We start from the raw sequence: 15,255 nt of genomic DNA, 5'->3' as shown, positions 1-15,255 counted from the left end.
GAGATTGGATAATGGCCGGGCGCAGGGAGGGCGCCGCGAGCCTCCGAGGCCTGCCGCTTGGCAATTCCGCGTTATATACCGCAGCGGCGGCGGTGGTGGAAGCCGGCTGGACTGCAAGCGCACGTGCCTGGATCTGACGCTCTTCGGCTTGCCGCGTAGTTCCTTGGGTTCTGGGTCTGGTCAGTCCTGCACCAAGGTTCGCTCCATCCTCGGTCCCCTAACTCTCGTCCAGCTCCCTAAGCTCCCGACCTCAGCATCTGCAGAACGAAATGGTCACAGCCATGAATGTCTCAGATGAAGTAGAGCAGATGTTCCAGCCCTACAACTTCGAGCTGTTCCAGGACATAAGGCCCGTTTTGGAGGAGTACTGGTGAGACCTGGAGAAGGGGAAGAGCCGTGTCAGGGGCCCAACTCTGATGACTGCTATTTGGGGGGATTGGCGGAAGAGGGGGAGGGCGATACACAGAATACCCACAGTGATTTTGCTAAAGAGCAAAGGTATCGGGCTCCCCAGTACTGGCTTCACGTACCCGTTGTCCAAGGTGCAGGTTTTGTGGCACCTCAAAGAGGTTAGGTCTGGAAGAAAGGAAGGCAGAAATAAGAGGATGGCGTGAGGAATGTGGGAGGAGACAGAAACCAAGAGGAAAGACTGTAGTGAGAACTGGTCTCTGAAGAATGGAGTTGATCTGAACTCCTACTCCCACCCACCTTATAGATGACTCTCCATCCTTTGTGGCCACAAGTCTGCGCATGCGTGCATAGTGCTGGTACCCGGGGACAGCCTGCCCTTCACAGTTATCTTGTTCCTCAAATGCTCCATCATCCCTGCTGTAGAGAAGGAGATAAAATCTAGACACTCTTCCAAAATTTCCTCGGGATTTGCCCTAGAGCTCCTCAGAGGTGTTTGTGGGTTGACTTTGTGCTCCAGCCAATTTGCCATGACCCAACGAGGCAGAAGCTGTTGCCACATTCTTCTTACACCACAGTCCTGGGTTGCTTCTAGGCATGGGTCAGCAGCTGTCACCCACTCCCAACCCCATTGAGAGAGCAGTAATCACAGAAACCTTGGACATAGCCCCTGCCCTGTGCTAGGTACTTTATATATATTAACACTGTCAGGAGAGGAGTGGTATTCCCCTCTTACAAAATAAGGGGAATACTAATGCTCAGAAAACTAAGTAGTTTTTCCAATGTCACACAGCTAGTAAGTGGCAGAAGTAGGACTCCAACCCAGAGCATTCACCTAGAGATATGAGTGGGCATTCCTCTAACCAGCACCTACCCATAAGGCCATCCCTTCTCCCTTCTGCCTGCCCGGGCAACCTCATTCACCATAGCTCTGATCTACCTGCTGCTCATCTTTGTGGGGCAGAACTACATGAAGGCATGGAAGGGCTTCAACCTGCAGGGACCTCTCATCCTTTGGTCATTCTGCCTTGCAATCTTCAGGTAAGAACCCCCCCTCAACCTATCTTATAGACCCTAGACCCACATTCTATCCCTAAAAACTTTCTAGAAACCTCAATTGTATCAACTCCCCAAGTTGCCCCCTAACTCTCTCCCTATCCCATTCTCTCAGCTCTAACTTCTCTCCTCAGGTTCCACACTCCTCCCATATTCCCCTGTTTTCCTTCTCTAGTCCCCAAACTTGCCGTCTCTGCTCTCTCTCATGAGTCCTCTTGTGCTCATGGAGTCTTGGTACTTCCAACAGTTTCCCCAGCCTCTAATACTCTCTGCATCTAATACCCTCTCCCAAGACCGTCCAATAACTTCCCCAGCCCCTTCTTCCCATATTCCGCCCCCCCAAACTCCTTCGATCACCCCCCATCCTGCCACCCATCTCCTCCCATCCCATGAGCCCTATTCCCTAACTCAACTTTCAGTCCCAACCTCCAGCACTCCCTGGTCCTTCCCTAGCCTTCATGTCTTCTAGATTACTGGTTGGCTCTACCAGGTTGGCCACAGGATCTCAGAAGCTGTGACCCATCCCCTATGGAGGGTGGGGAGATGGTGGAAGTTGACCAGGTGAAGCGTGGATTGATGCCTGAGCATGACCCTTATACCCTTTTCCTCTGTCCTATTTCAGTATCCTTGGGGCAGTGAGGACATGGGGCTATATGGGGACCGTGCTACTTAGGGGGAGCCTAAAGAAAACTGTATGCTTCTTCATCTTCACCGGTAATCCCATAATCAAATTCTGATCCTGCCTCTTTATTCTCAGCAAGATCATTGAACTTGGTGAGTGGCAAGGCTTTGTCTCTCTGGTGTCCAGTCAACTGCACCCCTCCTCAGTGCCCCTCCTTTACCCATCACATGGAAAGTCCCTTCCCCACCCCTGGTTCCTAACAACACCTCTCACCCAAGCCCCTCCTTAGACTCTCTGCCACAAAGACCCCTCTCCCTGCCCTGACAATTCCCCATATGTCCCCACGTCCGGTGCGAAGGGTGGTCCCAACACTGGGTGGTATGCCAGGGTTGCTATGACTCCCCATCTCCCAGGAGACACAGGTTTCATCATCCTGTGTAAGCGGCCACTCATCTTTGTGCACTGGTACCATGACAGCACAGAGCTAGTGTACAAGAGCTTTGGATACAAGAACAAGGTGACTGCAGGCGGCTGGTCATGACCATGAACTACGGTGTACGTGCCATCATGTACACCTACTATACTCTGAAGGCTGCCAAAGTAAAGCCCCCCAGGTGGTTTCCCATGCTCATCACCAGCCTGCAAATCCTGCAGATGTTTATGGGAGCCACTGTCGGTATCCTGACTTACATCTGGAGACAGGAACAGGGATGCCATACCACAAAGGAACACCTCTTCTGGTCCTTCATCTTGTATACAACCTATTTCCTCCTCTTTGTCCAGTTCTTCCACCAAAACTATGTAATTACCAAGGTCAAGGCCAAGACCAAGAGCCAGTGAAGGGTTGGAGAAAAGAAGGAGCCCCGAGCTCTCTCCTCCCCAGGGCATTGAGGGGCTGAGCTTAGGTTTGGGAAAATAATTAGGATGCCTTTTCTGCATGGTTTCCCCACGGGATGTGTACCCCAAGGTGTCAGGAGGTTATGACAGTCAAGAAGTGTCACCCCTGGGGTGGGGGTGTGATCTAGTACTTTGCTGTTTCTGTTTTTAATGTGAAGGCCAAACAGTCCCTGGGATGGAGTGGGACTGAGGAGGCTCCCCAGAGCTGAGTGATCTATATTTCCAGAAATATTTCTTCTTCTTGCTCTATTTTTTAAATTAAAGATTTCAACAAGGTTTTGGGGGTTTGGGAATTTGGAGGAAGAAGGAGACTGCTGTGATGGAGGAGGGCTGCTGGCAGTGTGTGAGAAGCTTAAGAGGGTGTGTGGAAGGATGAGAGTCACACACAGACACTCAATAAGAATACTAGGCCTGGTAGGCACTTAATAAATGTCTGTTACAGACCAGAAGTTTATTGCTGTTAGAGGCCCAAGCCCCTCATAGGAACAGTGAGAAACAGGTGCAGAAAGGTGGAGTAACTTTTTCTAAAGTCATAGGCTTCCTAAGCTGCAGAATTGACATCTTTTAAGTAAGCATTCGAGATCAGACCTTCCAGTTATCCCCCATGAGACCACGAGGTGGCGCTGCAGTACCAGCTTTGTCCAAACCATACACACCTACACACGCACGCACGCATGCGTGCGCCGCTCAGCTCCAGGAATCCCCAGGCTTCCCCATCTTGGTGCTGGTGGCCTGGGGAGGACTGAAGCCCTAGAAGCCTGGACCCCTATCTCTTTCCTGTACACCCAGCTCTCCTTTAGACATGGGGAAGGATGAGGGGAGAAGGCTCAACCGCAACTCTGAATCATCAGGCCTTTGACAGTCCGCGCACGTTTATTTCATTTATCTTTGAAAACCGGGGAAGGGGAGTCTGGAGAAGGCGGGGTGGACCAAGGGTGAGTTGGCCCCCCGGGGAACTGGTCCCTGTTCCTGGCCTCAGTTCCAGGGGCGCGGACTAAGGGCCCAGTCCACCCCTCAGGCCTGGGAGGGGGAAGGCTCTCTCCTGAGCCGGCCGCCTCCCCAAGCCCGACTGCCCCAGCACCCCTCTCAGGCCCCGGGGCGGGGGCAAGCCAGGCAAGACGACCCCAGTCCGTAGAGGCCGTAAATTATCGCCCCCGCCCTCAGGGATGATCGACGGGCGGGGCCATTCACACAGGCCGTTCCACTGCGTACTGGCACGGACTGAGGTTGGCGGCCGGGGGCGGCCCGGGCACGGCGGGGTAGCTGAAAGTGGCGTGCTGTTTGGCCTTGAGCCTCAGGCTGGCCAGACTCGAGTTACACGGGTCCCGATATACGTAGGGGGAGGAGGCGGCGGCTGCTGCGGCTGCTGCGGCCGAGGCGTAAGGGCAGGATACTGCCCCGGAGGACACTGCGGCCGGAGCCAGCCCGGGGGGCCCCCCACCTAGGCCCTGCAGGGCCCCGGGCCCTGGCACAGTGCCCGGGGCAGTCGCGGCCGAGGGGACCATGGAGGCGGCGATGGAGCTGGGTGGCGAGAAGACGGGCTGTGAAGCCAGAGGCCCCACGTTGACCGAGTTGAAGGCGAACGGGAAGGTCTTGGCGGCGAGCGGCGGGCCCAGCGCCTTGGGTGGCCAATTGCCGTACGAGTAGCCGGGGTACACCTCCTCGTAGGGCGGCACCAGCCCCCCGAGCGGCGCCGCGAAGCCGCCCTTGCACAGCTCCGCCTGCTGGCTGCGCTCGCGCTTTCGCCACTTGGCGCGCCGGTTCTTGAACCACACCTGTGGGCGTGGGAGAAAGGCTGTCAGGGCCCAGCCCCCGCAGGCGGCTGGTGGGTGGGTCGCCCAGGCAGGGGACCAAGCGGGGTCCGGGGCTGGGCGGAGCATGAGCGAGAGGAGGTGGTGGGGCATAACCAACCCAGAAACGGGAATGGGGTGGTGGAGCAGCCGGGGTGAGGGAAGAGCGCACGGAGTCAGCGGGCTGAGAAAGAAGCAGTCTGCCGCAGAACTGAGTCGGGGGCGACAGGGCTGCGGGGGTGGGCAGCAGGATCGGGGCTAGGAGAGGTGAGGAGGAGAACCAGAGACAGTGCCAGGGGAGAGGGAGCGCGCCGTCTGGAGTGAAAGGGTGCAGGAAGGGCAGAGATTGGAGGCTGGTGGAAAGAAGGCCGTGCGGGCAGGGGCCGGGGCCGGGGGACGTCGGGTGTTGGGTCCGAGGATGGGGCAGGCAGGGCAGAACTACAGGATGCTGGTTCCGAAGCTACTTGCTGAGCGGCCCGCGAGAGGGAGGCCTGGGATGGAGTGAGGGTGGCGGCTCTGGGGGTGGGGGGCGGCGTACCCGCACGCGGGCCTCAGTGAGGTTGGTCCACACAGCGATCTCTTCCCGCGTACTCATGTCGGGGTAGCGGTTCCTCTGGAAGGTCGCCTCCAGCTCCTGCAGCTGCTGGCTGGTGAAGTGCGTGCGCTGCCGCCTCTGCTTCTTCTTCAGCGAGCTGTCTTCGGGGGAGCCGCCGGGCAGCGAAACCGAGGCCTTCTCCGAGTCTGGGGGCCGGGGTGGGGTCGGTCACAGCGCGTCCTTGCCTGTGCGGATTCCCGGGCTCGGGGACTTCCTCGGCGGGGCCCCTCACTCCCACCTGGGCTTGCACTCCCGGGTCCCACCCTCGTTAGGGATGGAGCTGTTATTTCCCCCACCCCCAGAAGGGGGCGCGCTCACCGCTGTGCTCTTGGCCCTTGCAGCCGTGTTCCGGGATTGGGGGGTGGGGGGTGCCCGCATCTGACAGCGAGAGGGCGGGGCTCCGGGCCTCTGCCTCGCTGAGCAGGCCGAACTCCATGGGGGGAGGACTCTGGAGGGAAGCGAAGACACAGACCTGGTTAATGGGAAGAAAATCTCCGGGTTATCCGGTTCCCATAGTGTTTCCCCACTAGTTCTCTGCCCCCTTTCTCTGCCACCGACATAAAGCTACCCCTGTGTAGGGTGCTCTAGGATAGAATGGGGAAACAGCAGCCTAAGAGCGGGGAGAGGTGTATACTCAAGAGATTTTATACACGGTTATACACACTAGACTTTGATTTCTTCAGTGTTGGGCACCTAGAACCCTGCCTGGTGCACTGTTGGTGTTCAACAGATATTTATTGAATTAATGAAAACCACACTGTTGCACACCGCATACCACACACCACATACTCAAAAATTAAATTCCCTCTCACACGAGTGCCCAATATCCCCTTAAACTCAAACATGCCTCTCAGCCAGTCACACCTGAGACGCAGTCTGAACCTGTGTTATTCACTCTCCAGTGGGACAGATTTGATTTTGAACCAGGCCTGATATGTCTCCCATAAGGAGAATCACTGCTATCATTTATGAGTACTTACTATGTGTCTTCACCTCATTATCTCTCCCCTCACAAGAATGCATCAATATTAGGTATGATCACCCTTTTTCATGTGAGGAAACTGAGACCTGAAGTAATGATTAAGGTTAAAGAGTTTGTAAGCAGTAGAACTGGGATCTGAACCAGGTCTGGGAGATTCCTAAACTATGCTTTTCTTTGTTTGCTTTTTCAGACTGTGTTCTTTGGGGCCCTCCTCACAAACCCACTCAGGGACTGGAACTTTGGGCTAACCTCAGGGATAGAAATCTAGCCTGATCTTACTCGGGTCTACTTCAACTAGGGCAGCCCTGCTTTTGTCTGTTTTGTTTATGCTTTCTGGAGAGATTTCATTTGAAGAAAGTCTTCCAGGATCAAAAACAAGTTTGAAAATCACTCTCTGCTTCTATACCTGCCCAGACACACACTGCATCCTACCAATCACCACTGTCAGGCACGGCTTCTTGCTGGCCCACCCCAGGCTGTGGATGTGGGCTTCTTAAAACCCCCTTCCTACCCTTACTCCCTATGCCAAACCTTACCTGACATTGCCCGGGAGCCTGCCTGGGTCCCCCTGCAAGTCTCCTGCAGGGTCCCCTTTCCTTCTGGCTCTCCCAGGCCCCCTCTGGTGGGGGGAAGGGAAAGGGGCACTAGTGGGGCTCAAGACTCCAGATGCCTCTTGGTCAGAGGAGAACCAAAGGAGGCTGGGGACAGAGAAACAGGGATGAAAAGCTGGGTAGGAGGGGTCCATCTGCCTCCCCATTAACAGGGACTTAATGCAGGCTGTGCAAGGTGGCATTAATGTGGAGGATTAGCCTAGATTGAGACGTGTGTCACTTGGCTGCTCTGAATTTATTAGGAGCATTTCTCAGGGAGGCGCAGATGGGCAGCGGCCTGTATTTGCACATGGTAATGCCCCCTTCAACCAGCTCAGAGATGACAGCTGTCCCCCCACCTCTCCACCTCTCAAGCTAGATTGGGGATGGGTCAGAGGTCAAGGCAGGAGGTTGAGAAACAGTCCCTGTTCTTTCCACAGGCAGAGAGGACTAGACCTTGGACCCTCTCCTAGGGTTGGAGAAGCAGGGCTGAATGGAACCCCGGGAAGGAAGGAGAGAAGTCAGGCCAGGGGTGGGGCTGCTCTGCTTCCCTCCCCTTCCAGATCTGAGGACTGGAGCCAGAGGCTTAGGGCTGGCCCAATGATGCTCCAGAAGGGAGAGGCCATTGGGAGGGACCTGGAGCAGCCTTGACTAGTAACTCTTCCCAAGTAGCTGGGGAGGCTTAGAACTGAGAGCTGGAAAAAGGGGTGCTCTGAAGTATCCTCTTCATACCTAAGATGCCCTCAAAATTGCAAACCATGCCCCTGACCTCTCCAGAGGCCCACAGGAGCAAGGCAGAGCTGGGAAAAGAGGGACAGTTGGGTTTCCCTGTAGAGAAAGCTGAATCCCACCATTGCCGTTCATCCTTCCAGTTTGCTTTGCCTCCAGACTTCCCATTTTCCAAACTCCCGTTCCCCCAGCATTCCATACCTGTGTCTTGGTTTCACCCTTTATTTCAGCAGAGGGAGGCAGGGTGAGGAGAGATAAGGGCCAGAATAAAAGACGAGGTTGAGAAAGCAGAGTTCAGGCTGTGTTTTCCCAGAGACAGACAGACACACATGCAGACACACACGGGCCCCCACTCAGACAAAATAAGCACTAGGACTTGGAGCTAGAGGCATACAAACACACACTCTCCCACATTCAGGCAGACAGACACACCGTCACACAGTCTCCTCTCTCTGTGACAGGGACAGCTGCCTCGGCTGTTTTGGAGCTAGCCATTATCCTCCCCCTTCCCCTTCCTGGCCCCTTTGAACCTCAGCTCTCAGTCCCAGGAACTAAGGACTCTGTGGGGGAGGAGGAAGCCAAAGGAGCCACGGGAGGGAGTGGTCTACACTCAGTGGCTGCTGGAGAGAGCCTGTTTGGCTGAGTGGGGAGAAGGTATGAGAATGCTGGAAAAAGAGGATGGGGTAGCTGTGGGGGGGCAGAAACTGACGAGGCCCCTCCTGGGAAAGTAATCTGGTATACCCCAAAGAAACTAGGATTGGAGTCAAAAGATCTGGGTTCACGTCCTGGCTCCCCAACTTACTAGCTGTGTGTCCTTCGCAAATTACCTATCTAGGCATATTTTTTCATCTGTAAAAGTGAGATTATAATCCCTTCCCTATCTACCTTTAGTATTGTTACAAGGTTAAAATAAAACATAACATTTAAAAATGGGTAGGGGGCTTCCCTGGTGGCGCAGTGGTTAAGAATCCACCTGCCAATGCAGGGGACACGTGTTCGAGCCCTGGTCCGGGAAGGTCCCACGTGCCGGGGAGCAACTAAGCCCGTGCGCCACAACTACTGAGGCCACTTGCCACAACTACTGAAGCCTGTGTGCCTCGAGCCCGTGCTCCACAACAAGACAAGCCACCGCAATGAGAAGCCCGCGCACCGCAACGAAGACCCAACGCAGCCATAAATAAATAAATAAATAAAGTTATTTTAAAAAATGGGTAGGGGTCAAACTCTATCCAAGTTGTTGTTCTTGTTGTTGTTTTCCCCCTCATTCATTGAAATGATGTTTGTTTGGCACCTTCTGTGAGCTGGGCATTGAGTAAGGCACTCAGGATAGAGTGGTAAATAAGATCTCATTCTTGTCTCTGCCATTGCTTGAGTGGTTCACCTCCCTAGATCCTGTGTCCCCCAGTGAAAAGTTGCTCTGAATAAAGGGAAGCATGCTGCATTTTAGAGAGGGATGCAAGTGTGTGTTGTGAGCACTCTGTCCTAAACATAAAGGAGGGTCCAGTCAATAAGGAAATAGCCAAATGGGCAGAGTAGCCCAAGCTGGGAGCCACTTTGGGCACCAGGGACTGGTGGTAGAGGAAAGAATGAAGGCTTCAGGCTCTTGGTTGGGTTAGTCATAGCAGAAAGAGGGGGTGTGGCTGAGAAGGGCCCTGCCTGTGGAGCTGAAAAAGCAGGAACACTAATACCAGGCAGTCAACAGAGAGAGCGGGTGGGGCCAGAGGCCTCTAGCAGACTTGTGTCCGGTGGGCTAGTCAGGCAGATGCTGGGGGCGCCAAGCTGTTGTCTGAGCTGGAGACAGGCTGGCTGAGGATTAAGCTCCCCCAAACTGCTGGAGGTCGGGAAGCTGGGGAGTTGGGACTGCGGCCAGGGACTTCGCCTCACTCAGTGGACAGGGACAGGCAGTAGGTCTGGAAGCCACAGGTTTGGTTGATGCTGGTAGGAAATACCAGGAAGGGCCAAAGAGAGTCAAGAGATAACAGTGGTGCTGAGTCCAGCTCTTGGGGGGGCCTCCTGCCCCACCACAGCCTTTCCGACACACTCTGCAGGGGGTGCATGGCCCAGGCCCCACTGGTGTCAGGGTGGCAATCCCAGCCCTAGAGAGACTAGAGGGCCTGCAGGTGACCTCTGACTCTGAAGTACAGCATGGAATTACAGGAAGCTGTCATGGACTGCAGCAAGAACAAAATATCCAAGATAGTTAAGGTGGAGATCAGAGACTGTCACAGACCAGCGAGGCCATAGTGGGGAGGCCATAGTTTCCAAGGGACACAACTCATGGCAAGAAGGCAACTGCCATGTGCACCCACTTTTGTCCTGAAGCCAAAGGGGTAGACCAGGGTCACAGCCAAAGAGCCCCCAAGTAGTTGCCATAATAATACCCAAGGCAGGAGGCACACCCTGGAACCGAAATGGGAGAAAAACTTTTCTTGCATGGGCTGAATGAAAAAGAAGAGGGGATGGAGTTGTGATGCTGTGGCTCAGCTCAGCAAGCAGCAAGTTGGCGAACAGGTGTAAACCAGGGCCCTAAACTAGGACAGAACCATCCTCTAAACCTAAAACTAAAGTGAGGCCCTTAAGTGCACACAGCCTCATGTTCATTAGGGATGCCGAGCACCCACGCTGTCTGGTCTGCTGAGCTGCAGTGAGAAAATGAGGGCAAATGAAGACAGCTGTAGACAAGGCTCACAGCCCCAAGAGGAAACCCTAAGACTCAGGTAGAGGCAACAATGATCTGATGCACTTAATTTATCAAGGGGTAAATCAGGGATCAGAGAAATGGGCCTCCACACCCTTTCCCCCCTTCCCTTCTTTCCTTCAACAAGCATTAGGTGCTTGTTGAGAGATACCCAAGAATGGTAAAGCACAGACCCTAACTTCTAGGAGCCTACAGTCTAGGGAGGCAAACAGAGCACAGGATGGAATGGTGGTCTGCATGGGCCTGATTCTCAGATTGTGGAAGATCAGAAAGACGGTAGCCCATGTAAGGTGGTATCAAGTTTTGGGGCTCAGAGAATGTAGCACCTGGCTGATCTGGAAATTAGGGAGGCAGAGAAGGGGGCAGAGGCTTCTAAATAACAGACCAGTAGGTTTAGAGGGTAGCAGGGAGCCTAGCTTGGCCAGGGTCTCAGTGTGGGCAATGAGACATCATCAGAGAAAAATGGTCAGGCTGAGAGGGTGTCCAATGAGGGGCAAGAGGTGGGGGTCCAGGCTTTATACAGTGTAGGCTAGAGCAACTCCAACTTTTCCACCAAAACACCCCTAAGACTAAGTAAGAGAGAAGATAGTACAGGACACTAGGGGCACAACCTGAAACAGTGGCCGCCAGTATGAAATTTCTTTGAGATCTTCAGCCTTATGTTAAAAATCAAAGCATAATTTTGCATTCCATTCCATACTTATGTTTGTTTTAATATAAAAAATAATGTTTTCTCTCCAAATCTCCAAGAGACATCTTCAAGTGACATCACCACACCAGAAAGATGGGGTTGGTTTAGCCTGCAGTGTCATGCCACTCCCACTCCTATACTGCCCTCTTCCACCTCACCGCCTACTGAGAAGCATTGCTCCCAGCAGTGGGAGTCACTGGAGGCTTGTAGGCGAGGGAGTGACATAAAAGCAGTGTCTTTGGGATCTTTATTTGGCAGTGGTGAGCAGAATGGATTGGGCAGGGGAGAGATAAGAAAGGGGAAACTATGAGAGGTGAAAAGAAGGCCCCAGGGAAGCAAGAGGAGTGGAGAGAGTTCTGAAAGCAGCTTTCTCACCCCACTGCCTTTGCTTTTCTTTCCCTATCACTCTTATCATGGGTCCCTGTCAGTGACTAGGGACTAGACACTCTAGATAGACACTCTAGATAGTCCCAAAGCTCAGGACCTAGTGGACCCTTCAGGTTAGCTGCCATCTCCCTCCCTCACACTCTAGGAAGCATCGTTTAGAGTGAATGGAGAAGAAAAGATTTGGGTGGTGTCTTTCTCTTGTGCTCATCCCCAACTCAGCTCCAGCTTGCCTCCTCTGCCCTCCCTTCCTGGACCTGGGTTCTGGGTCCATATTCACATCCTTGAGCAGGAGGCAGGCAGGGAACAGATCAGGATATTTGGTCTGGTAGAGGAGCTAAGCATCTGGGAAGGGATAGTGGCTGGCACCTGAAGCCTAGGATAGGGTGTCTCATCTGTCATTGAGAATCTTCCCATGACTGGATCACGGATGCTAGCAGGCTGATCTAAGGCTTGAGACACCACCCTTCCAAACGAAGATTCTGTGCTTACAGGGGACCTACAGTTTGGGCATAATAATAGCAATAATGTTTCTTATTTCTGTGGTGCTTCTCCATTTGCAAAGGGCTTTCAAATATATGATTTCATTTAACTCTTAAAACCACTTTGAATGGCAGGAATGACCATCCCTATTTCACATCTAAGAAGACGAATTTGTCCACGGTTACACAGATTGAAGAGATTCTAATCCAGTTCTCCTAAGACCAGGGACTGAGCTCTTTCCACTCCTCGCCCCCTCCACTCCAGCAACCATTTGTAGCTCTGACATGCATTCATCCTTCCAAGCCCTTAAGGATTCCTTTTCTACTTCCTGCCTCTACCACCTCTCTGGAAAAGAGCTCTGGAAGTTTGCTGCCCACTGTGTGCCAAGGAACATTTTCCTATTCATCCTGTGCTCGCATCATTCCAGTTCTAAGAGGCCCCCTCATCTCTGGTTTCAGGATTTGGGGAGCAAACAAATCTGCTTATCTAGGCCTTTCCTTATTTTGTGAATTTCCATCCTATCTCACTTTCCAGAGGTCTAAACCTTCAAGTTTGCTCTCTCCAGCAGCCCCTGGGTCCCCCTTCTGCCACCATTATCTGACCCTTCTCTGGGTCCATGACATTCTCCCAAGAGCCAGTGACCAGGCATGCACTCAGCTAAATGGCTTTATGCAGGGGCAGGAGGTCTGCCTTTTGTTTCTAGTCATCTTTATTATAATGCCATTGCTTTTTGGCCTGTTTGGCAAAAGTAGAACTTAGGGCTACAGTCTTCAGGTAATGCCTTCCCTATTCCTTTCCTGACTCAGCCTTTCATTCCACCTATAATTTCAGTGGTTTTCAAAGGCAATGGGAGCACAAGCCCCTTGAAAAGGGTATCAGAATGTGATGGGGGTAACTGGGATATGACTTATATTTATCAAAAAGGGGAGAGGGACAAAACAGTTTGGAAAAGAATGTCCTAGCTGGTGGGAGTGTGAGGAGGACGTATTATATGTCATTCACGGTTGGAGGGTGAGAAAGGTTGAAACCCACTTGTTTAGATTACTCATTGCTAAACATATAACCCTGCACTTGTCCCCATGTAACTAGTTGCCAAACTGGCTGTTTTGCTTACTTACATAGACTGGGAGAGTTCTCTCTACTCTGCTCCCTTCAGCTTAACTGGGCTCTGGTTAAAGAGTTGGAGTCAGGATGGGCGGTCATTGTATGGGTCCAAAGAAATCAGGGCCCTCTCCCAGCTGTAGGAAAAGCAAACAGGGTAGTTGGGTAGGGCTGAGACATCCTTCCCAACCAGAGATAGAGGGCAATAAAGTCCCATGTTGGATCCCAGCATCTGGATTCTGTGTCTCCTTCCTACCTCCTCTCAGCCACCAGAGTGGTGTGGGGGTTGGTGGGACTGAGGAAGCAAAAAGGGAAACAAGACCACAGGGTTTGCTTTGCTAAAGGGCTGCAGTTTTCTCTTTGGGCCTGGGCTCCTGCCCACTGTGAGAAAGGAGACTTTAGCCTGCTGACACCCAGGCAGAGTCTGGGGGTGCCTGGTCAGCTGTATTGGAATTAGGGGTTGACTCTGAGTTTGTGAGGGAACTGAAGCTGTCAGGGGCTTGTGCTAGGCTCTTCTTTGCCCTCCCATTGCCCTTTGTGGTTCATTCCTTCCTTTCCTGGTCTTGGTTCCCACTAGCAGTCCCACCATTGGCTCTCTCTCCACAAATTTGGATTCTGGAAGTCCGGGGTGATGCTCAGATCGCATCTAGTCTGGGTTAGAGAGGGAATGTCTCCCGGGCCACTCCAGCCCAAGGCCAGGCTTCAGCCTTTACTCTCACTCCCTGCTCCATGTCCCGCAGCCCCTAGGAGCAGAGACAAGTTTGAAAAGTGTGAGCTGCAATTCTAGGCAACCCACCACAGCAAACACCACCGTACACACAGCAGCTGGGCAGGCGCTGCGGGGTAAATGGACATGCCACTCGGCCAGGGACATTCTGTCCACCACTGCCCGACACAGCGCCTGCTCCGGAGAGACCAACCTCGCTGCGCCGGACATTCTGTCAGCCCTGAGCCCCGCGCGCCGCGGACATTCCGTCCAATTCCGTGGCTGCCCCAGGTCGGGACCCATCGGGGCCCTGACACCCCAAGAAGACACACCAGACCCGCCGCCTGGTCACTCGGACTACCCAACCTCGGCCTTGCAGCCCACACAGTGGCCATCTGACCCGGTCGCTGTCGGGTTCTCAAAACACGGTTCCTATCCCAACTGCAAAGCAGCTGGGAAGAGAAGCTTGTGCGACTAACGCACCCCTGCTCCCGGTCCCTGGAGTCTGAGACCCAGCCGAGGAGTGTTGGGCACTGCCAACTGCCGCCTTGCTGGGCGCCCGCCGCCAGCTGCCCCCGCTGGCCAGGGCCTCGCCAACCCCTTTGGCTCCTTGGCTGTCGGCCCCGCGCCCCCGGATTCCAGGGCGCTTTCTGGTAATGGTTTCCCGACTCTACTCCCTGCTTCGCGGAGCCCCTGTCCTGACCTCATGTCTCCGACTTCTCTTCGGATCCCTCGAGTCTTCCCCTTCTCTGTCCCCCGAGTCCTGGCACTAAGTTTCCCTTTTTTTAAGTCCTGGCCCCAGGTCTGCAGTCCGCCCTCCCTGTCTCGACCCGTTCCCCAGGCACCGTTCTCCAGTTCAGCAGCCCTAGGTCCCGTTTTAGGGATCCCGAAGTCCGGCCATGGCCCCTCGGCTCCGTGAGCCCCTGTCCCCCGCATGGTCAAGCACTCACAGTGAGTCCCGCAGCAGGCAGACTCCCGGCAGCGGCGGCGGCGGCCGCAGTCTGGAGGGCAAGCAGGGGCCAGAGGCCGGGCACCCGGCCGGGGTGGGGGCCGCCCCCCTGCGCCCGGGCCGCCGCTCCGCTCCGGCGCTCCCGGACTCGCTGGGAGAGAGTAAGCCTCGCCGCGGACTGCCACCCCCCGCTGGCGCCCATTCACTTTATGGCAGCCCAGGGCGCCCCCAGCCCGCCGCTGCGAGCCTCGCGCGTCGGGCCCCGCCCCCTTCCAGCTGCGCTACCGGGGCTCCACCCTTTCCAGCTGTGAATTTTCTGGCCCCGCCTTCAGGGGGGTGGTCCGGTCGGCGCGCCGCCAGGAACCCCGCCCCCTAGCCAATCGGAGGCGCTCCTCAGCAACTGGGCCACGCCCCTCCCCACGTGGCTGAAACGGCGCTGCCGAAGAACATTTTGGCAGAACCGAGAGGGCGAGCGTAGAGTGGACCGGGTATCCCCGCGGATCCGGGGCCGGTCGGCGGCGAGGTGGGACCAGGCCGCCACCCCGAGCGAATTGGAACGGTGCTGGGGGATAGG

The 15,255-nt window shown here is 54.6% G+C and overlaps 2 protein-coding genes across 5 annotated transcripts; one reads left to right on the top strand and one right to left on the bottom strand.

Moving 5' to 3' along the window:
• Positions 1 to 89: 89 nt before the first annotated feature.
• Positions 90 to 3,296, top strand: ELOVL3 (ELOVL fatty acid elongase 3). Its single transcript, XM_007126871.3, is given in 5 exon segments — positions 90 to 369; positions 1,317 to 1,449; positions 2,087 to 2,238; positions 2,500 to 2,619; positions 2,622 to 3,296. Coding segments are annotated over 5 exon segments (810 nt in total). The 5' UTR covers positions 90 to 269; the 3' UTR covers positions 2,927 to 3,296.
• Positions 3,297 to 3,412: 116 nt separating this feature from the next.
• Positions 3,413 to 14,886, bottom strand: PITX3 (paired like homeodomain 3). Of its 4 annotated transcripts, none has more exons than XM_028486359.2 (5): positions 14,683 to 14,766; positions 13,044 to 13,163; positions 5,687 to 5,840; positions 5,312 to 5,514; positions 3,413 to 4,758 (listed from the first exon to the last, which is right to left on the bottom strand). In XM_028486359.2, exons 3-5 carry the CDS (start codon positions 5,802 to 5,804, stop codon positions 4,171 to 4,173), a joined length of 909 nt encoding a protein of 302 aa, XP_028342160.1. In that variant the 5' UTR covers positions 5,805 to 5,840; positions 13,044 to 13,163; positions 14,683 to 14,766; the 3' UTR covers positions 3,413 to 4,170. The 4 variants fall into 4 exon arrangements, with proteins under 4 accessions (XP_028342160.1, XP_007126934.1, XP_028342159.1 ...); XM_007126872.4 differs by having other exon boundaries at positions 5,687 to 5,816; XM_028486358.2 differs by lacking the exon at positions 13,044 to 13,163 and having other exon boundaries at positions 14,683 to 14,886.
• Positions 14,887 to 15,255: the final 369 nt, after the last annotated feature.

The sequence above is a fragment of the Physeter macrocephalus genome, unplaced genomic scaffold (genome assembly GCF_002837175.3).
Source record: "Physeter macrocephalus isolate SW-GA unplaced genomic scaffold, ASM283717v5 random_850, whole genome shotgun sequence".
NCBI classification, from domain to species: Eukaryota; Metazoa; Chordata; class Mammalia; order Artiodactyla; family Physeteridae; genus Physeter; species Physeter macrocephalus.
Note: the sequence above shows the minus strand (reverse complement) of the source record. Positions and strands in the feature narration are given on the sequence as shown.

What these genes read in the sequence shown, in the direction of transcription:
- PITX3 (XM_028486358.2), bottom strand. Translation starts at nt 14,883, where the DNA reads ATGGGCGCCAGCGGGGGGTGGCAGTCCGCGGCGAGGCTTACTCTCTCC. An exon ending in CAAGGGCCAAGAGCACAGCG is followed by an intron (nt 5,515 to 5,686) that starts GTGAGCGCGCCC and finishes CCCGGCCCCCAG; the next exon opens with ACTCGGAGAAGGCCTCGGTT. An exon ending in TCACTGAGGCCCGCGTGCGG is followed by an intron (nt 4,759 to 5,311) that starts GTACGCCGCCCC and finishes CCACGCCCACAG; the next exon opens with GTGTGGTTCAAGAACCGGCG.